This window comes from Lithobates pipiens, unplaced genomic scaffold, assembly GCF_037356315.1.
Source record: "Lithobates pipiens isolate NorthernLeopardFrog02 unplaced genomic scaffold, aLitPip1_a1.2 Scaffold_18, whole genome shotgun sequence".
NCBI classification, from domain to species: Eukaryota; Metazoa; Chordata; class Amphibia; order Anura; family Ranidae; genus Lithobates; species Lithobates pipiens.
In genome coordinates, this window is record NW_027507758.1 from 239,456,929 (window position 1) to 239,479,502 (window position 22,574).

Sequence of the window (22,574 nt, forward strand, 5' to 3'; positions counted from 1 at the left end):
ATTGCCTGGAGTTCCACTTAGGGACATCAGTCCAGTCGACTTTTCCGATCCCCAGCTTGTTCCAAGTAGGGGGGGCTTGGGTATGTCTGTTATGCCATGGGGACTATTTCCCCAGGAGGGAGTTTGGCCCTCCTTGGTTCAGATTTCCGTCCCAGCTGTTGGGTTCAGGCTGTAGCATGACCCGATCGTATCTGGTGGGACCTGGGTCCTGCGTCCGGTTTGATTTCTCCAGGTTGACAGTATTATTGCCATGGTGCATGGGCCTTATCCGCTTACTCCATCACATCCATCAGGTTTCCAGCTTTTCGCACTCCTGCTAGTGGTCTTTTTTGCCACTCACCCTCTTGGGGGGGTATGTCTCTGGGCTATTTCACTGGTGTTCATTGGGGTATTTCGCCATCTTTTGCAGGGGTTTCCTTGTGCCAGGCCTTGTTCCTTTCCCCTCTCGTATCCTCTCATTTCGCAAGCAGTTCATTCTCGGGTCTGGGTGTCACGGGCATCCGGCTCAATTCAATCCTTCAGGGGATGTTCAGTTGGGTTCAGGGTAGTGTCACATGTTCGATAGGGGGTTCCTTCTCATCGCCAAGTCAGGAGTCGGTGTGTTCTTTTGCCATTGCGAACACTTTCCGGTTACTTGCTGGATACGTACTGCTGCCGTCCGGGAGCGCACCTTTATCCTTGATGGTTCATTACCTTCCCTTCTTCACCTAAATTTTGTGTCTTTTTGCCCTCTTCTCAGGCATACTGACCAGCTAGGCCAAGGCACACCTCAGGCCTTGGTTCTTAGGAGTATCGCTTTTCCCACTTGAAGACTCTGACTACAAGTTGAAGGCTGGCCGCAGGCCAGCCTGTATTTGTAGGAGGAGCCTGAGAGGGCTATTTAAACCTCCTCCTCTGTCAGGGTCAGTGTCTTTAGGGTTTCTGAGTTCCCACCCACCCGTTCCCCAGTTTCATACATTCTCATAGTATTTTGTTCTTATTCTTACATTCAGGGTATGCCCTCTTCTCAGGCATACTGACCAGCTAGGCCAAGGCACACCTCAGGCCTTGGTTCTTAGGAGTATCGCTTTTCCCACTTGAAGACTCTGACTACAACTGTTTGTTTGATACATGGTTGGGAATGAGCTCATAGGTGTGCCACCATAGGAAGCATCTTACCTAAGCAATTACAGTAGTGGTGATCAACTTATAGGGGGCCTCAAGGGGGGCACATCAGGTGCCCCATCAGAGTCCCCCCCCCACACACACTTACAGATCACACACTGAAAACAATACAGCTACTCCTTGCTCCCGCTAGTCTTCACTTCCCTGCAGTAGCACGCTGACACTGACCTGTGCCAGCTCTCTATCGCTGCCTGCAGGCTGGAGGGGGGAGAACACCCAATTCACTCTCCAGCTATCTTAGGGAGCCACAGTCCAGTCTGAATAATGTGTCCGGTTTTCAGGTAGAAAACTGGACAGGTGATTTAAAACCTGGACTGTCCGGGTGAATCCTGAACGGGTGGCAACTCTAAGTACATCCCCCGATGATACTTCTAGATGGATTCACGCATTTACATTCATGCATTTTCACACCTCGGCGCCCCCAACAATTTTTAGTCCTGCTCCAAATTTTTGCAGCATATCACAATGCTTAAGTGGAGGAAAGATGGAAAATTGGAGTACAATAACCTCCAGCACTGATGTCAGTGATTGCAGAAATAACCCCCAGCATTGGTTTCAGTGAGTGCAAAAATAACCCTAGTAGTGATGTCAGTGTATGCAATAATAACCCCTAACATTGGTGTGAGTGGATGCAGTAAAAACCCCATACATTAGGGGTTAGTGGACACAAAAATAACCCCTAGCAGTGGTGTCAATGGGTGCAATAATAAACCCCCAGCATTGGTGTCTGTTGATGCAGTTATTACCCATAACATTGCCTCTTTTGCTGGACAGCTTGGTCTGGTGAAGGAAGTTGAAAATGAACAGACTTACTAGCTGGATCATCAGGTGAAGATAAAGGGGGAAAAAAAATAAAACAAGTGTATCCACCACATCTAATAATTGGTAATCTACAATACATAAAACTTTCTTTGGGGTTTTATATTGCTCTCATGGTGCAGACTTCTTTCCTGGTAGACTTGTTGGTCATAGGTTGACTGAGCACCAGCTGACCATTTCTTTCATATAGTGTTTCCATGATTTGTTTTAGATCCAGTGTACCAACATTCACTGTGTATTTGAGGAGCTAAAAAAAAAACTAAGACTTTTTTTTTCTTTTTTTTGTATCTCGCCACATGTGAATGTATGGCTGGGGCTCAAACATCTGGATCATGCCCAATATCAACTTATTAAACCCTCCAGTTACTTTGGATAATCTGGCTGATTAACTAAAACTAGAGTGCAAAAATTTGCAGTAGCTGTGCATGGTAGCAAATTGGCCCTAACTTTGGCTTGTTCATTTAAGCTTTGGCTAAAAAAAAAAAAAAAAAAACGGAAGCTGATTGGTTTCTGTGCTGAGCTGCACCAGATTTTGCACTCTTCCGTTTTAGTAAACCAACCCCAATATAGTCTTGTGTTATTTCCCGTCTCTGGATACAGTTAAATATCTGCTGCTGAGTTTGTATGATTTTTGTTCTGTTCCATTGTTAGGCTTCATGTACACAGGGCATTTGAAAACCTCTTCTGAATGCTGGAACTTGACAGCTAGTAACCGACCGTTAAAAACATCCATTTTACCACTGTTACAGTCCGCGTTTATGAGCGTTTGCTTTTAGAAGCGTTTTTTTTTTTTTTTTTAATATATAGATAACAGACTTTTCAAATCAGTAGACCCTCCCAAATGCCTGAAATGCAGGAAAATCTCTCTCTCTTGTTCAGGAGCTGCTGAAAAAAACGCCCAAATGCTCCTAAACCTCAGTTTACCAGCTACAGTGTACATGAGGCCTTATTTCACAGTTCTCTTTAACTTGGAAAACAAATTTGTTTCAAATTTTGTATTCATTAAAAATATATTTGAGGTTGATATGTTTATTTAACCATTATTTATTTGTTTTGTGATGCAGACCAACAAACAAGATTGAAATTTGGGAAGATTTAAAGATTATGAGTAAGTATAATGTGACTTGTTCTTACAATCCCTCATGTTTCCCTAAGACCCCTGAATTGCTACTTTCACACAATCATGCAGGGAAGCATAGACTGCAATGGAGAGCCGAGGCTTTTAGTAAATGTCCAATTCAAATATCTGATCCTATGCCCTTGTTGGGTAGGGTTGCAAAAAACACTAGTGGTTCTTGAAGAGGTAAAGCCTATATTATGCAGAATGGAAAAACGTATTGTTTTAATGAATAGTGACAGCCCCCAATTGAAAACATACCAACATCTTTTATTCTTTAAAAATCTACGAATTCGCACACATAGACACAGTTATGTTAAAAGCAACCATCTGACCAGACTGCACCAAAATGTCTAAACATTATGCACACATCTTATATATCAATACATACCCATTTGCTCTTGGGTTTGCAATTATGTATAAATTGTGGAGATTGGGTGTGTGTTTTTATTTTTTTTCAATGATTGATCATAGTCAATCATGGCAATAGTGTTGACTTTAGCTAAAAGCTAAAGTCCATGCATATATTGCTAAGCAACGAACAGCACTGATATCTCTGCATGGAAGGTCTGTTTTGATTACAGATGGGGTGATGTGAAACCATATCTTGGGGTGTCTATAAAAAAAACAATTTGCAGTTAATTACTTTTCAAAGGATGGCAAGCAGCTGCTTCCAATCGTTCAGATGATCGCCTCCTTGATTTCTGTCTTTCCTTTTTCTTTTTTCTTTTTTTCTTTGCTGAATGGAAATGTTTAATTCCTAGTAACATACCAAAACTGTAAGCCAAGCACCTGGCTTGTATTTGCAGTGCTGCCCCTTTTGACTTGAATTGTCGAGCTGTAAATTCAACAAATTGTTGTGACCATGACGCAAAGCACTGTGGCTGTGGCATGTATACAGCACCCTCCAGCTGTATGGTAGGTATTAGGTGGATGGTTCAGTGGCCCATCTGCCTGTTATTACCATCCTCACTGACCAACCGTGGGAGAGAGGCCCCAGTTCATGCTGTTACTTTGCATGTGATTCTCACAGGAATCGGACCACTTTCTGTGGAACGGGAAAATGTCACCAGCACACTATTGATCTCCAGAATGGGTCCAAAGCTTTATTCATCAATCACATCGTTACAGCAAATAGCAATGTTTCAGAGCCTCGCAGGACCCCTTTGCATGCCTGATGGAGGGATCCTACGAGGCTCTGAAACGTTGCGATTTGCTGTTGTTGCATAAAGCTTTGGACCTATTCTGGGGATTCATGGTGTGCTGGTGAAATTGTCTCACTCTAACTATTTACGGTTCCAGCCAGTGGTTGCTTTAGCACCCACTTATATGCACAGCCAGAAACAGAAATATGTGCAATGGGGATAGTGCATTGCATTCCTGTGGATGCACCACTGTGTGGCATCCCTTTTTTTTTTTTTTTTTTTTTTTTTTTTTTTTTGCTCCACTGGATATAATTTGGTATAAACACCCATGCGATCTGATTCAGGCAAACACACTGTATTCTGCAACCTGCTTTTGAAGTCTTGTTAACTTTTAGGGCCTGTTCACATTCATTTGATGCTGCAAATGCACAGGAATTGCTGCGTTTCCTGGACCACAAAAGCAGGTCCCAAAACAGTGTGTTTGCCTGAATAAGATTGCATGGGTATGAACACCCATGCAATCTGACTCCATTGGGGGGGAAAAAAAGGTGCCTGCACCTTTTTCACATAAATGTTGTGTGATTTGAGCCATACAAAATGATGGGCTCAAACAGAATCGCATGTGATTTTCACAGGAATGCGGTGCGATTCCTGTACAAATCACATGCGATGTGACGGTGTAGACTGGGTTTAATTGACATCCGCAGCAGATCACACAAAGTGTGATTGCAATGTGATATGGGAAACGCAGCAATTCCTGTGCGTTTCCCACATCGCATCAGTGTTCATCCTTCACAATTGCAGCATGTGAGCACCATTGATCTGATCATTTATACTAGCAACCAATTTCTTGTGTTTGCAGTGCCCCAAATATATTTATATAACCTGATGGCTTTCTCTGCTTGATAAAAAAAAAAAAAAAAGTTTTGCAATATACTGTATGTATTAAAACAACAGAACTAATGTGAAATCTGATTGGGAGATTTACATTTTTCTACATTTAATTTATTTGTGATGTCCCTTTTTGGTTATGAATAAATGGTATCAAAGTTTAACACTTTAACATTACTCTGTAATTCCTCAGGTTTCACCAGGAGTATAGGAACAGTTTATAGCACGTGTATGCTGGTTGTTCTGCTTCGTGTTCAGCTAAATATTATTGGTGGATACATCTATCTGGACAACTCATCAGGAGGAAAACCGTGTAATGTAAGTCAAGAAACATACCTGCATATTGTTTGTGCATTGGTTTATGCTAGGCCTTTATATAAGCCGACAGACTAATCTATTAACTTCAAGATTTAGACACGTCCCCCCCCACACCATGCTCTATTCTATAGATTTTTTTTTTCTCTGTAGAAATTGCTGAAATGTATGGTTGCACCAATACCGTGTTTTTTATTTATTTATTTATTTTAATCGTCGAGTATGAGTACCGATACTTTCGGTCAGGTTCTTGCCGATACCGAGTAGCGATACTTTGCAGTGTGATTTGCATCAATACAAAATAAATGGGCGCAAATCACAGTGCAAAGAATTGCATGCGATTCCTTTCGCACCTCATTCCTGTTCAAATCGCATGTGATTCTTTGCAGTGCGATGAGATGCTTGGTATCTGCACTGATACCTGTATTGGTGCATCCCTACTGAAATGTATTTGATATATACTAAATAGCGTAGGGAGACTAGTTGAAGGATAAGTTTCAGCTTTTGAAAAAAAAAAAAAATTAAATGTAGTCGGTAAAAAAAAAATTGCTTTTATTATTTCTTTTCTAGGGAGCTTGCAGAGCATTGCACCCTATATCCTCAGATCGTGGGTGCAATGCCAGGCTTCTGCAGATTCTGAGGATAGCTGCCTGCTCATACCTCCGATGTGGGCAGGTAGTTGCTTGAGAGCAGGAGAATCAAGGAACTACGAGAGCACTCGCCAGCGCCCTCACAGTTTATTGAGAACTACAAGCTGTCAGCCGCAATGGCTGTTGGTACGTGTGGTCTATTCATTTACAGGAAACTGTGAATGAATGAAGAATGTTTTCAAATTGTAACAGCGGCTTCAGGAAAAGGATCCCCCCACCTGCTGTCGGGGGGTGCATGCTAACGCCCTAACTAGGGGTGTAACATGTTCATAAAGTAGAACATAGCCTTTAAAACCCCTGTTAGTTTCTGTCTAAAATTTAAAAAAAAAAATTTCTTTACTTTCATAGAAAACTGTAAATGCTGCTTTTTAAATGTGTTACACACATGGGTGACTTTTCACAGTAAAGCATAATTTTATTCTTTTACCAGGGTCTCCAGGCATCCCCAGAGGTACAACAACAGTATTTGTCTAGCATTCAACACCTCCTAGGAGATGGTACGATATAATTTCACACTTTGCTAATCTTGGAGTATCTGATGTTAGGCTGTTTCTCCGTGTCAGAATACCTGTGCTTATAACGGAAGTGGAGGGCATAACCTATTGTGTTTTTTCCTCAGGCCTGACAGAACTGATAACAATAGTGAAACAAGCAGTGCAGAAGGTGCTTGGCAGGTAAGTTTAATTAGAAATAGATTTCTTACAGGTTACACACGTTCCATTTCCTGTGAATCAAAGCTGCTAGTTACACAAGTATTCATTTACTGTATTTTAGTTATTAAATATTTTATTTTACCAACAATATAAAATCAAAGGAGCATGTGCATTTTGTAACCCTTAGACCCCTTGCACACTGAGTCAGTTTTCAGGTGTTTTAGCCCTAGAAATAGCCTCTAACTATCGCCTGAAAAATGCCCCCATTAATTTCAGTGTGTATTTTCACACTGGGGCGGTGCGCTTGCGGGACGTTGGGAAAAGCAGCATCTTTGGGGTGGTTTGGGAACGCTGTATACAGTGCTCCTAAAACACCCTGCCCATTGAAATGAATGGGCAGAGCTTCCAAAGAGCCTGAAAAGCGCTTCGGGAGTGCCGCAACACGGGCGCTCTGAACACCTTCTTTGGGGTTAAAAACGTCCTGCTAGCGGCTGAAAAGTGCTGCTTAAATAGCTGCAAAGCACAACTTGAACACTTTAGCGCTAACGTGACCGCGGCCCCAGTGTGAAAGGGGTCTTAGGTAGGCATGAGGAAAGTGGAGGTTGCCAGTGTTTTCTTGATCTCCAAGAGAGGGATTGGGACACCTGTCCGGTTTTTATTGCTCTCTGTTAAGGATGAGCTCCGGGGTGTTCGCACACTCCACTTCCCTTCAGAGCCCGACAGGAAGTCGGCGCAGTGCTGCGCTAATCACAGGCAGTGAGACATTTCCTGATGTGCGGCTGCAGAGATCGGGACAATGTCTCAATGCCTGTGATTAGCGCAGCGATGCGCCGACTTCCTGGCAGGCTCTGCACATGGAGTGTGCAAACACGCCAGAGCTCATCCTTATTTTCTGTGCTTCCATTAGGGAGATTTACTCTCTTTTATTTGTTCTGTTTACCGCTATCACCAAGAGTGGAAAGGAAAGAAAATTTGAAATTCAGGAATAACATCAGAGCAGAAATAGAACGGAACTGTTCCAATGGGGGACCCTGGTGAAAACCGGGGATTTCCCCACTTTGGAGGAATTTTCCTCATTTTCTGTTTCGGCTATGGGGCAGAAAGTGAAAAATAAGTATAAAAAATAATTTTTTTGCCTTTATAGATATATTTGAAAGTCGAATTCCAGATGTATTTTTTGAAACAATTGTAAAAATAAGAAAAGCAGTTCTTGCTGTTACAATTACCTCCTCCCCAGCACTGTTCTTCACAGACTAACTGCTCTACAACTGAGTGCCATTTCTCTTCCGAATTGAAAAATCCCAGCACCATTCAACCCACTTCCTGTAATTGCGGGATCCATTAGTGCAGAGAATGATGCTCTTATTATGTAAGCAGTACTCTCTGCACTCTGCAAGTGCCACCCAGTGCTGGAAACGTGACCCTGCCTGTCACATAACCAGCTTGAAGACCTCGGATAAAAGAAAGGTACCTTCTTTTATTTTTTTTTATTTTTATTTTTTTAATTCTTGAGCTCTGGAAGGTTTTGCCCCCTTCATGAGAGTATTTTTTTTGCTATTCAGCACTGTGCTACTATAACTTGCAATTTCCGGGTCATGCAATACTACACGCAAATGAAATCTTTTTTAGCTTTCTTTTGGTGGTATTTGATCACCAATGAGTTTTTTATTCTTCGCAATATAAACTAAAGAAGATTGAAATTTTTTGGAAAAAAACAAACATTTTTTACTTTCTGGCATCAAACATATCCAATAAAAATACCCATAAGTGTATATTCGTTTGTGTGAAAGTTATAGCGTCTATAAAACTATGGTGTGTGTGTGTGTGTGTGTGTGTGTGTGTATATATATATATATATATATATATATATATATATATATATATATGTGTATATATATATATATATATATATATATATATATATATATATATATATATATATATATATATATATATTTATTTAAAAATGTATCTGTTCTGATGTACTGATGGTCATAATCTCATTTCTTGAGCCCCTAAAATGCTAGGACAGTACAAATCCCCCCAAATGACCCCTGTGGGGAAAGTAGATAGTCTGAGGCATTTAGTAATGCTGCGTACACACGATCGGACTATCCAGCGAACTAGGTCTTTTGAAATGAACGGACTTGCCAACACACGGAGAAAAGTCTGTTCATTTTGAATGTGACTCCAGGTAGCCAGGACTAGCGCAGGAAATCAATGTTGCCACCTCCATCGGTGAGATTGACACCTCGCTGGCCCCGTCACCTTGTATGGACTTAAAGGGGAATCCCTACCCCGAAAAAAACGGCGCGGGGGTCCCCCCCAAAGTCCATATCAGACCCTTATCCGAGCCACGTAGCCTGGCCAGTCAGGAAAGAAGGTAGGGACGAGCGGGCACTTTCCCCAAAGCCCCCCCCATGTTGAGGGCACAAGGCCTGGTAAATATCCATGTACCCCTACCCATTAACCTGGTGAAAAAAAGTGTAATTAAAAAAACACAACACATGGTTTTTAAAATAATTTATTGGACAGCTCCGGTGGTCTTCCGTCTTGGGGGGTCTTCTCACCGGACTCCTCTGCTATCTTCTGCTCTTTTGCTAGCTCTTTTACTAGCGAAGGAGCCCAGCTTTCTTCTTTGTCGCTGCCGCCGTCCGGGGGTCTTCTTCCGACTTCGAAGTTTGGATTAAGATTATGAAGATTAACCATTCATGAGAGCTTTGATCTGTGAATGGCTACAGCTATTCACATAGTACAAGGTGCTGTGATTGTTGTGGGGCAATCACAGCATAGGAAACACAGCTGTTATTAGTTAATTCATTCTAATGGCTTTGCTGATATTGTGATTGCGTAGGAGTCACATGATCACCGGGCCCTGAGTTACAGGACTTGCAATCCGCTGTGTTCATTGGAGCAGTCACGGGGGTCATGCAGCATGCTCCTAAACCCGGAGCAGGCCCATGACGTACATGTATGAGATTGTGCCTGCATGTGCTGCCCCGCTACAGTGTATTTACTGTGGTGGGTCGTCAAGTGGTTAATACCTTGCTGGGATGGAATTTGGCTTTAATCTATCACTGGCACATAAAATGTTAATTGTTTTTTTATTTACAACACTTGTTAAAAATGCATATAATATAACATGAAAAGTTTAGTTATGGTATTATAACAAATACATGATAACATGTGAAAAACATTGCAAATATAGACTCTTCTCATTTACCACCTATTTCTTTATTATGTCAACCAATCCAAACATTTTGATGTGTATATCAATAAAAAAAAATCGAAATATACACAGACACCACTTGCTGGCTCCTGAGGGTTATCCCAGAGGGATCTTTTCTCCCTGTTGGGGATTTGGAGCTGACCTCTGTTCACTTTTTCTGCCATTGAAAATAGTGGACAGTGTTTAAACAGGTCTTCTTTTCCTGATCTCCTTAAGAAGCAAAAGTGCAAAACACATCCAAAAAGACTATTCCCCTTTTACCAGTGGAAACTCTTCTAAAAAATGGCTGTGTGTTTTGTAAATGTTATAATGTACAGTCCTTATTGTGGTATAGCAAAAATTGCATGTTGTATGCATTTTTAATTAGATTCTGTAGATTTTGTTTTTATTCCAGCACCTTAAAAGTCCATTGAGTCTTCATTCGTTTTCTTCATTAATATTATTGGAGTGTGGTGCTTAAAACTCCCTGATCAACCAAATTTCTTTTATCTCAAATTCACGTTCATAGTCTTAGAAATAAAAAAAACTTTAGCATACAGGTAGTACATTGATTATACTCTGTTAACAGCTTATCTCTGAAGCACTCTCTCTCTCTTATGGATTTGGAGCAATATATCAAAGAAATACGAAGGTTGGTGGAAGAATACGGTGAAACACCTACTGCAAAGGCATCTCAAAGCAAGTCAATGTTGTGTCGATTTATGATGGCAGATGAAGAGAACCCATTAACATCTCAGGTATTTTCTATCCCAGTTCTAGTTTTATTTAGCTGCGTCATTCAATAACCCCTTATAAACATAGCAGAATCAATGTTGCCTGTGCATTGAATTCAATTTAGAGAAATGAGACAAACATTAAAGGAGAAGTCCAGCCTGAACTCCTGTGACCCGTTTTCAGTGGAGAGCACTGCAATCGCTCAAGGCAGCGTGTCATCCTGACTTCCGAAGTCTGGATCTGCCAGCTGCCTTGACTGATAGCAGTCTCAGTGAGCCGCTGAGATGGCCGCTGCCCGCCCCTCCACAGCTCAGTGCTCCAACGAGCATGGAGGAGCAGAGCAGGAGAGATGCTGACTGACAGGCAGCATCTCTCCCCTCATGGAGGATTGAGAACCGAGCCATCAGCGGTGTTCAGTGGCTCGATTCTCAGTGCAGGGACGCTAGGGGACAGCTGCAGCATTGATCTGATGCTACATCCACATAGGCAAGTATGAATATAAAAAACAAACAAACATATTTCTCTTTTAAATAATTCAGAGCTGTAACCCTGTTGTCTTTGCTGATTATGTATACCTTTGTTTTTTTAGGCATGTGGACTGACTGAAAAAGATGTCATCACAATACGGCTACTAAATGAAACCAGGGACATGTTAGAAAGGTAAAGGATGTATGTTGTGTCCATTGCTTGCACGTAAGCTCTTAAAGTGTATGTAAAAATGAACATTTTGCTCTTATTTGCTCTCTTTTGATTTGTTCAGTATACCATTGAAAGTGTTTTGTTATGTGTTCCAGTAACAAAATACAGTATGTAGTGCAGCGCTACCCTTACTGCTAAATGTGTTACATAAGTGCAAAAAAATTACCTGCTGATTACTGCCAGAAATCTAGTGCTGACCTGTGTACTTAGCAGTGTTATCCTAAATAGTGTTATCAGCCATTCACAGTTCACGACTGTGAGCTACAGAGTACCTCCTCTCTGTATTACAGTGATGAGGAGAGGGGGGTTTATACCATAGTTAAAATTGGGAGTGAGCAATTTACGGTGACAAAGCTGGTCATCCAAAGATACACCAAGTACAATGAGTGAAAGTTATCACCCTAGTGAATTGCTGGCAGAATCGCTAGGTAAAAATAAATGAGAGAAAAAGCCCCAAAATAAAAAAAATGATTACAGTCACCGCATCTGAGCACTGGTAAGCTGTGGTATGTTACATTTTGGTTCTTAAGTTTAGGTACACCTTAATCATTGTTAAATGATTAAGTGTTAAAAATGTAACAAAATAAACTTCCAGGAACAACTGTATAGAGTAACACTTCATAAGCACATGTAGGTTCTTTCAGATAAGATGTAACATTACATTTGTAAAAGGTTTATTATATTGGGCTAAGAAATTGTTATTTTGGGTTCCTAAATTACACAAAAATTGCACTAAATTACACAGGGGATATTAACCATTTGCCTAAAGCAACCTTTTTTGCATCTTCACAAAACACATAGAGCACCACACAGAGCACCAACTTAAACTCGCCTGGTGGCTCTCACTCACTAACAAGTGCTGGCCTCCAGGAAATTTGTCCCAGCTTGCTGTGAGATACCTGATGACAAGGATAGCATACTGCACACCAAAGACAACTGATCTACGAGTAAAGGAGCGGCTTCAATCCATCTCCTCTCAGGCACTGCCCCCCTGACATATTTTGCCCTCCCATAGGGCTTAAACGTAGAGTCTCAATGATTAAGTCCTGTCCAAGGATGAAACGTGTCAGAGGGGCTTGACAAAGCAAGCTGTCTTTGGTGTGTGGTATCCTATCCTTGTCATCAACCTTTTTGTGCAAAACACATATACAGTGGGGAAAATCATTTTCTTTATCGTACATCACGGGACACAGAGCACCATTGTAATTACTATACCCACATAGTAATTACTATGGTGTTCTGTGTCTGTGTATAGACCACCTTCAGGTGATGGACACTGGCACACCCTAAACAGGAAGTTGCCTCCCTATATAACCCCTCCCATACCGGGAACATCTCAGATTTTTCGCCAGTGTCTAAGGTGTTGGTCACAAGTAGGGATGAGCTCAGGCGTGTTCGCGTTGAACACGTGCAGAGCCTGCCAGGAAGTCGGCGCAGCGCTAATCACAGGCATTGAGACATTGCCCCGATGTGCGGCTGCAGAGAGCGCAATGTCTCACTGTCTTGATTAGCTCACCGCTGCACCGACTTCCTGGCGGGCTCTGCACGTGTTCCATGCGAACACACCTGAGCTCATCCCTAGTCACGAGTGAGTGAAGATGTGCTCTGAGGAGCTCCAGGGCGGATCCATGCTGGAATTAAATAGCCTCCACAGACCAGATCCATCCAAAGTGCCACTGAGGCCAAGTGGATGGTACCCGGGGCTCGTATACGAAGCATGAGGTTTTGCCTGTAATGCCTCTCTTTGCACTCTTTGCAGGGCTGGACCCCGGAACCCAGGTCTTTTTGGTCATGCTCACATTACCTAAGGCGTAATGTGATTTTCCTGAGGGGTGCTATACAGGTCCAAGGGAGTGGAAGCCCGATAAAAAAAGGACCCGGTTCTTGAAGGTTTGCTAAACGCAGCCCTCCGTGATGGGTGACGTTTGGATCTTTCTGACTTCAGCAGTATCCTGCGGCGAGAGTAAGGGAAGAAGCATAGGAACTATAAAAGTCCACATATGATTTTTGTTAGATCCCCATCCCCCAACTTAGACCCTTTGTAAGGGGATCGGTGGGTAGAGGATGAGGTGATCAGAAGGAAAGGCAAACCGATTACTCCTCTGCAGAGGAAACGGCGGTAGACTAACCCTTTTCAGCCTCGGAATCTGAGAAATTGCGGGTACAATCTCTTACGAAGATGGTTCATTCCACTTTCATGTTATCATTAATGGAGTCAGCTGAAGGTTCATTTTTTTCCCCTGGGTTCCTTAAAACCTTCATAGCCTTTGCATGCATTTTCTGTCCATTCATTACTAGAACAGCTTATTTATGCTTAATGGGATCACCCGGATAAGCATTTTCTGCCTCCAAAGAGATTCTCAGTTCTCTATCCCATGGAGGAGAAATTCACCAAAAAAATGGATTATACCAGCAGTTAATGCTGCGATTTCCAGTGTGAATAAAAGTCTAACTTTTCAGTAGACAATGCACAAATGCTTAAGGATCCAACAGATAAAAGGTTGGAAATTCCTGTTAAAATCCTCTGTCTTTAGCAGGTGTGGTTACTCGGTCTGCAGTCGCTGCAATAGGCATCTCTCAATCCCTAAAGCACCAGTTTAGACAGGCACTTAACTAGGTTCCTGTACAGTAAGCTCGGGATTTGGCCGAATTACCAAGAGCACTATGTTTGCCATAGACGCCATTAAAGATTCTATTCTCTAGGCTTCCCACCTTTTGCTTGTGCTAGTACACATGCATAGAATCCTGTGGTTAATAAAGTGGTCAGCCGGAGCACCATGCAAAAAGCTCCTGACTGGTTTTCCTTTCATGGGGATTGGCTATTTGGAGAGGATTGTGACAAATACATCCAAACTATTTAACCTCTTGCCAGGTTAAGGGCACAGGGCTTAACAGTCTTGACGTACCTAGACGATCTATTACTAATGGACCAGTCGGTGGCTCGTTTGGTGCAAAGTATGCGCATTACAATCAAATACCTGAAAAATATGGGTTGAATTCTCAGACTAGAGAAGTCTTCCTTAAAACCACTTAAAAGGCTGGAGTACTTGGGTCTGATCATAGACACAGCCCAGAAAAAGGTGTTCTTGCCTAAGGCAAAGATCAACATCATAAGAGAGCTGGTGCAGATGGTCAGGTCAAAAAGAGATCCCTCCATTCGTCTTTGCGTGAGGTTGTTGGGAAAGATGGTGGCTTCATTCGAAGCGGTTCCCTATGCCCAGTTCCATTCGAGACTGTTGCAAAACCAGTGTCCTGTCTGCTTAGAACAAAATGGTTCAAGCTCTAGATTTGCCAATGTGGCTGTCCCCAAAGGTGTTCTAGAGCCTCAGTTGGTGCTCAGTATCTGGTAATCTGCAGAAGGGAAAAACCTTCATACCAGTTACCTGAAAAGTGGTAGCGACAGATGCCAACCTTTTTGGGGAACAGTACTGGGAAAGACAATTTATAACAAGGGGACCCCCAGATCCCGGCCTTCCCCCGTGTGAAATGGTACCATTTCACCAAAAAAGTGACAAAAGTGTTAAGAGACAAGAGCGCCCCTGCTCTTCCTGCGGCCTGCCAGGTTGCGTGCCTGGATAAGGGTCTGGTATGGATTTTGAGGGGGACCCCCACGCCATTTTTTTTTTTTCTTTTTTTTTTTTTGCTGCGGGGTTCCCCTTAATATCCATACCAGACCTGAAGGGCCTGGTATGCTCTTGGACAGGAACCCATGCCGTTTTTTTTTTTTTTTTTTAAATCAGTCGCCTGGCCTAGGGCGACTTAAAGTTGTGTTGTAAGTCGCGCTGTGATTCACACTCAAGTCGTGTCTAAGTTACCTCCCAAAGTCGTGCTGGAAGTCGTGTTGCCCCTGTGTGAATGGACGGTTAATTAAACGGCGTGCGCTATTATCAATGGGATATTATCGCGTGCGCCGGCATATTATCATCTGTTGCGCTTATGTGTGCGTCGGTTCATACGCTCACTTAATAATTTATCTGGCGTACAAATTAAGTTATTAACCGGCGCAGTGCATTCATCTTAGTAAATCAGCCCCATAGTCTCTCCGGGTCAGTGATTTCTACCTTCATTAATGAAGCCAACTTCCAGAGTCATATATTATAGACTCTGGAGGGCTTATGTTTCCTGGTGTGAATCCAAGGGTTGGCACCCTCGGAAATATAACATAGGTAGAATTCTTGTTGTTTCCTACAAGTACAAATTAAGTTGGCCTTCAGTATTATTGAGGGGCAAGTCTTTATCGGTCTTATTTTAAAGACCACTTGCTTCACATTCTTTGGTCCAGGGTTCTTATACAAGGGGTAATACGGCTTATTCAAGGCTTATTGGGACTTGAACTTAGTTTTTTGTCGGTATTGCAAAAACAGCCCTTTGAACTGTTACAGCATACGCCCTTGTTCTTTCTGACAAGGGAAATAGTGTTTCGGCTTGCTATACCGTCTGCAAAAGGGTATTGGGATTGGCTGCTATTTCCTGTAAAGAAGCCATATTTAATTATTAAGGTGGTTTTAGGTTTTCACCTAAACCAAGATATGGTCCTACCGTCGTTTTTTCCAAAAGGGGTAGGGTAGAGAACTCACTACATTGTCTTGATGTAGTGAGAGCGGTCAAGGTCTATTTAAAGACGACTGCTCAGGTCTGAAAGACTGATTTTTTTTTTTTATTATGCTTCCAGAGGGTCCTAGGAAGGGACAGGCAGTGTTGAAATCCACTATTGCTAAGTGGATTCGGCAAGTTATAATTCAGTAAATAAACAAGAAGGTGAATGTAACTAAACCCATCCAAATAACCATAAAATATCACCTTGTAGCGCTAAATTTGTGTAAAAGTAATCAAATTAGAGTTACCCCTCAAACAACAAATTGTGTTACTAACAACAAAATATCTCTAAAAAATAAAAAATATATATATATTTGTGAAAGACTCAATGTGATAGTCTTAAAATAATAATATATAGATGAAATCAATAGTCCAAAAAAAATTATTAAATCCTTTTCATGTGCAAATCTCATCAGTGTCCATATAATACTGGTATAGCCTTCACCATACACCCTCAGTGTCCGTGCCCCCCTCGTTGGAGAACTCACCAGCTGCGGCGCCCAGCACTCTCGTGCCAGGCTAGATGTGCGTTTAGATCACTCAAACGATGACAGCAGGTATCCAGCAATCACTGTATATTCTCCTTTACGGCTTTAATGGAGCAACCCCTCAAAGCATCAGCTGCAACGCCCAGCACTCTCGTGTCAGGCTAGATGTGCGTTTAGATCACTCAAACGATGACAGCAGGTATCCAGCACTCAATGTATATTCTCCTTTAAGGCTTTTAATGGAGCAACCCCTCAAAGCACCTCAGAAAGAAGAAAAAAATCTCCCATAGTGCAACACTGTAAAAACTCTTTTAATACCAAAATTAAAATCCACTCATTGATGCACTCACATGTAAACAGCTTGAACGAAAGCACTTCAAAATCACTCCACTCCTTAGTAACAACGCACTTTACTCCAAGGCATTGGTGGTCACAGTGGATACTGGTTAGATAAGTAGCATAAATGCTGTCTCTCACCCTTCCTTCTGCTGTTTGGTACCTCACAGCAGAGCTCACAGTTCAAACACAGCGCGCCACTCTCCCAGTTCTGTCCCTCGTATTAGACACCTCCTTCCACCTTGGTTGCAGTGCTCAGTGTATCAAAGATAGTTGCCAGATAGCCACGCTCCCGACATGTTTCGTCATAGGACTTATTCATGGGATTGGCTATCTGGCTCCCAGTTCCACCTTTTATTCAAATAGCAACTATCCCATAATAACACGCAGCCTAACCCCGCCTCGGTCTCCACAGGCTCTGTGAGCAGCCTGGGTCTTCTCATTGGCCACTCAGTGTAACTATACACAGCCCCCCTCTGTATAGGCCCTCAAGAAGTATCCATCCGACAGAGCGGCAAAACGAACAGGAGCTTACAGCTGATCAGCTGTTTCCACTCCCGCACGTCGTCGCTCGGCCGCGCATGTGCAGACAGTCACAATCCCTCATTCACAGATGACATAGTTTATCCAGCGCACAGCCCACACCCCCCATTCGCACATGCGCAATCCCATTTACCTCGCTCCTTAGGACATGCACAATACATAGGAGCTCCCACTAAACAATATCTCGTCGGCGCACACCACCCCAGCCGCGCATGCGCGGTCCCATATTAGCCGTCAGACCTGGATGACAGCTCCAGCCTCCATGCCTTGATCACCATCAAATCGCTTGACGCGGATCTATCAGTGGGCAGGCCCTCACCTCTACTCAAAACCACTCCACAGGCAGTAACGTAGCCCCTGGATACAACATGTATCCGGGTCACATGCAGAGTGATAACCTAAATGACCAATAAGTGAAGTCTCTTATCCCCATCCATTTAAGCTAAATGGCGTACCCCTGTGTCACCAATGCCTGAAAGTTTACACAAGCATGTTTGGTTCAAGGTATATAAACCCGGTAATACATCTCTACATCCCAGGAATCCATTCCTCTTAATTAGCAATATAAGAACATACTAAAAATAAAATAAAAAAACTATAAAATACAATAAAAAATAATAATGAATAAAAGATTATATTAGAAATGTAATGTATAGTTGCGTTTACATCTGTATATATAGCCGCAATCCTATATTCACTCCAGCTATACTACATAACCTATATAGCAACTATAGGACCCTCCTCTACCTATTTGTTATCAGGGGTCATTTAATTTTTTTGGAACAGATGAACAAATATTCTAAAAACTTATTCTAAATACTAAAGCCCTCCTCCTTCATTAAAGAGGGATTCTGCCCAAAAAAAAAATATTAAAAGCCAGCAGCTATAAATACTACAGCTGCTGACTTTTAATAAATGGACACTCACCTGTCCCGGGTTCCAGCGATGCCGAGGCCGCTCGACCGCTCGGGCCTCGGCTGCTGCCGCCGCCATTCGAGGTGAGGGAATCAGGAAGTAAAGCGAATCGGCTTCACTTCCCGGTTCCCTGCCGCGCAATAGGAAATCTCCGCGCTGTCACTGGGACCCGTGTGTGTCCCAGCAGACAGCGCGGCAGGGCAGGAAATGGCGTAGACTCCCGTGGGAGTCTATGCCCGGAAGTGGGTGAAAATACCTGTCTTTGACAGGTATCTCCACCCCCCTCCCCCCTGAAAGGTGTCAATTGTGACACCGGAGGGGGGGGTTCCGATCAGCGGAGGTTCCACTTTAGGGTGGAATCCCGCTTTAAGTTACTATACCAATTAGTCCCTCTTTCTAAATCCTCATTTTTTTAAAAACTATATAGATCACAAAAAGTAGGGACATTCCTGCCATAGGTCTCATAAGGATAGTTCACCCTATATTCCCAAGGTATCAAGAATTGTTAATGAAGCAATTAACATCTCATCAGAAAAATCCATTTTGTTTCCCTTTGGGATAAATCCCTCACCCGATTTGAGCCCCTCCATGAGGGGAGAACATGATCGATACCACAGAATTGTAGGAGACTAGGGTCTTGTTGGTGACATTCCTTAAAATGTAAGGATACACTGTGGTACTGGTATCCCTTCCGAATGTTAGCTAGATGTTCAGAAATCCTTATCCTCAATAGCCTCTTAGTCTGACCCACATAAAACAAATTGCAGGGACACCATAATAAGTATACCACATATGACATATTACATGTCATAAACTCCTTAATATGGAAAATTTCCCCCACCCCGTTAGTAACCGAGGTGACACCCCTATTGAGCCGTCGGACGGTTTTACAGCAAATGCATCTTCTTCTTCTTCTTCTTTTTTTTTTTTTTTTTTTTTAACCAAAGTGAAGTTTATTGAGCATAAAAGAAAAAAAATGACATAACAATACTCAAACAAAAATTTAGGCGCAACAGGTGCCTCACACCATGAAAAGGGATACATTCCATGTCCGAAGTGACAGGTAAAGAAACACAGCGTAAACAAAAATCATGAATACGGGTAATACATGTATACACACAGTAAAGCTCCCATACAGAATTGGTAGAGAGAATTGTTGCCACCCCCCAATATACATCATCTACCCAGTGCAGCTAAGGGGAGTATCCAGCCACACATCCCATATTTTATGGAACTTGGCAGGGCACCCTCGGTTGGAATAAATAAGTCTTTTGTAGGGTATAGTCTGATTAACAGCTCTCTTCCACTGCTGGAGCGTCGGGGGGTCTGGTCTGAGCCACAGTCGGGCAATCTGCATCCTAGCCGCGAAGAGAGTCTCTTGTAAAAGTATCCTAAGGTATTTACTTTCGTCCTGAAGGGGGAGAAGGCCGAGAATACACTGTCGTGGGCAAAGTGTGAGGGGGGACCCCATATGGTCGTGCAGGAATTGGATTATTTGAGCCCAATACCTCTGAATGGGGGGACAAGTCCAGATGAGGTGATAAAACGTACTGGCTGGGTCGCCGCAGCGGGGGCATGCAGGATCAAGTCCGGGTTTGTACTTAGCCAACCTTCCCGGGGTGACATAGGAGCGATGGAGTATATACAGGTGAGTCAGCCTATCCGACAGTCTGGGGGAGACCTCCGTCGACACCGACAGCATCTCACCCCAGTGCTCGTCTTCTATCGGTCCAATGTCAGCCTCCCATCTAGGTTTAAGACTATAAGCATCGGCCGTAGCCCGAGGAGTGAGGAGGTGTGCATAAATGGTGGAGGTGAGTTTATACAAATCACTGCCAAGAGCCAGGCTCGCCAGGGGGGTACGCGCCAGAATCAGAGGCGCAGTACCAAACTGAGCTTGCAGTGCATGACGGACCTGCAGGTAGCGGAAAAACAGATGGTTTGGGAGGCCAAACTCATCCTTAAGAGCCTGAAAAGTCTTAACACCGTGATTCGCATAAAATTGAGACAGGTATATGACCCCTTTACATATCCATATTTTGTAGTCCGGTATACCCAGCAACTCCGGGATGTCGAGGTTGTCCCAGAGAGGTGTATGTGCATGCAAGGAGGGGGCCCCAGATCTGGACTGCACCACCCGCCACAATCGGCAGTGGTGCGCAATCATAGTGTGCTTATAAGACAGGTAGGGGACAGCTCTATGCCTACAAAAGAGTATTTGGAAGGGATGCGCAATGACATCTGTAATCAAGGCACACACCAGGAGGGAGTACCTTAGTTTGTCATACGTGTTCAAATAATAAAAGTGGGAAATCTGGGAGGCCAAGTAGTACATCTCCAGGTCGGGGAGGGCAGCGCCGCCAAGACGAACCGGGCACTTGAGGGTCTGCCAGGCCAACTTATGCCTGGAAGAGCCCCAAACAAAGGAGTTGAGAATCGATTCCATATCACGGAACAGTCGTGACGGTATATGAAGTGGGGCATGCCAAAAAATGTAAAGGAGTTTAGGGAGTAGAATCATTTTAACGAGACCCAGGCGGCCCATGACCCCGAGGGGGAGCCTGGACCACACCTGGGTCTTCCGTTTCAAAAGGGGGTAAAGGGGCTCAAGGTTGAGGCCGACATAGTCCGCGGGGGAGCGAGAGCAGTGTATACCAAGGTATTTAATGCGGTCCGTACACTCGAGAGGCAATAAGGTCTGCGCCCTAGTGGGGGCTGTGATATCGATGGGGAGAATTTGGGACTTGGACCAATTTATGCGGAGGCCCGAAAAAGCACCAAAGCAGCGAACCACCTCCAAAACCGCCGCCAGGGAGGGGCCAGCGTCCTCCAAATATAGCAACATATCATCCGCATAGAGGCTGATAACCTCCGATAACTGACCCACGCGGAGGCCACGGATACCCGGGTGCGCTCTGATGGCAATCGCCAGGGGCTCCACCGCCAATGCATACAACATGGGCGAAATGGGGCAGCCCTGTCGCGTGCCCCTCGCCAGGGAAAAAGGGCTGGAGATCTGGCCATTGACAAGAACTCGGGCAGTGGGGGCCTGGTAAAGAAGCTGTATCCAACGCACAAATTTAGGGCCAAAGCCAAAACTGTGCAAGCATTCCCACAAATACCCCCACTCCACCGAGTCGAACGCCTTGGCAGCATCCAAACTAACAACAACCCTGGAACCAATATTGTCATGAGAGGCCTGTAGGTTCATAAACAGTCGTCTTAGGTTAAAGGCAGTGTTTTTCTTGGGCATGAAGCCCGTCTGATCCGTGTGTATGAGATGGAGTATTACCTTGTTGAGTCTGAGGGCAAGAATTTTGGCCAAAATTTTAACATCCAGCTGCAGGAGCGAGATGGGTCTGTATGATTCGGGGGAGAGGGGGTCCTTACCCGGCTTAGGAATAAGAACAAGCAGCGCTTCGTTCATGGAGCGAGGGAGTACGCCGGTATCGAATATGTGGGTGTATAGCAGATGGAGCTTGGGGATCAGGGCCTCCTGAAACTGGGTGTAAAACTCCCGAGGAAGGCCATCTGAGCCTGGGGCCTTAGAAGGTGGCAAGCAAGCTATCGCTTCTGCTATACACTCCTCTGTGATGGGAGCCTCCAGAATCTCCACCTGGGAGTCCGTGAGAACCGGGAAGTCAACCGTCTGCAGCAGGGCACGCAAGTCATCCAAGGAGCCGTCAGCTTCAGAGGTATATAATTCGGCATAAAAGCGCCGAAACTCCTGAGCCACCTCCTGTGGATCCGACAGCGTGACTCCCGCCGCAGACAGGAGCTGTACCACAACCGGAGGGCTGTGGTCCAGATGTGCCATGTAGGCCAGCAGTTTCTCAGCCCTCTCTCCATATTCATAAACTCTTTGCTTGCTGAAAAAGACCTTCCTCTCCGCCCCAGCCAGGTGCAGCTGATCGGTGAGTCTAGACTGTAGTCTCAGTTTAGAGGAGTTGGAGGGAGTGGGATGCGCAAGAAACGCGCTCTCCAGCTCCCCCAGCAACTCCTCGGCCTGCTGCACCGCCAGTCCCGAGGATTTCTTAAACTGATTAACACGAGTAGACATAAACATGCGGGCATGCAATTTAAAAGCTTCCCAAACCAGCCCAAACGGTGCAGAGTCCATATTAGTCCGAAAATAATGAATCCACTCCCTCTGAACGGCCTCCAGATCAGGAAGGACCGTCAGCCAGAACGGGTTCAACCTCCACAGGCGGGACACCGAAGCGGAGGGTAGACGAAACCGGGCCCAGCAAGGTGAGTGATCGGACAAGACCCTAGTCCCAATCCCAGCATCCAAAAGGCA

The 22,574-nt window shown here is 44.0% G+C and overlaps 1 protein-coding gene across 1 annotated transcript in view; it reads left to right on the forward strand.

Annotated features, from left to right (window-relative positions):
• PEX3 (peroxisomal biogenesis factor 3) overlaps positions 1-22,574 on the forward strand; it is a 72,616-nt gene that overhangs the window by 12,386 nt on the left and 37,656 nt on the right. The window contains exons 5-10 of the mRNA XM_077486710.1: positions 3,048-3,091; positions 5,330-5,454; positions 6,532-6,598; positions 6,721-6,775; positions 10,552-10,720; positions 11,287-11,357. Coding sequence (XP_077342836.1) covers positions 3,048-3,091; positions 5,330-5,454; positions 6,532-6,598; positions 6,721-6,775; positions 10,552-10,720; positions 11,287-11,357 — 531 coding nt within the window. The remainder of the gene's footprint in view (positions 1-3,047; positions 3,092-5,329; positions 5,455-6,531; positions 6,599-6,720; positions 6,776-10,551; positions 10,721-11,286; positions 11,358-22,574) is intronic.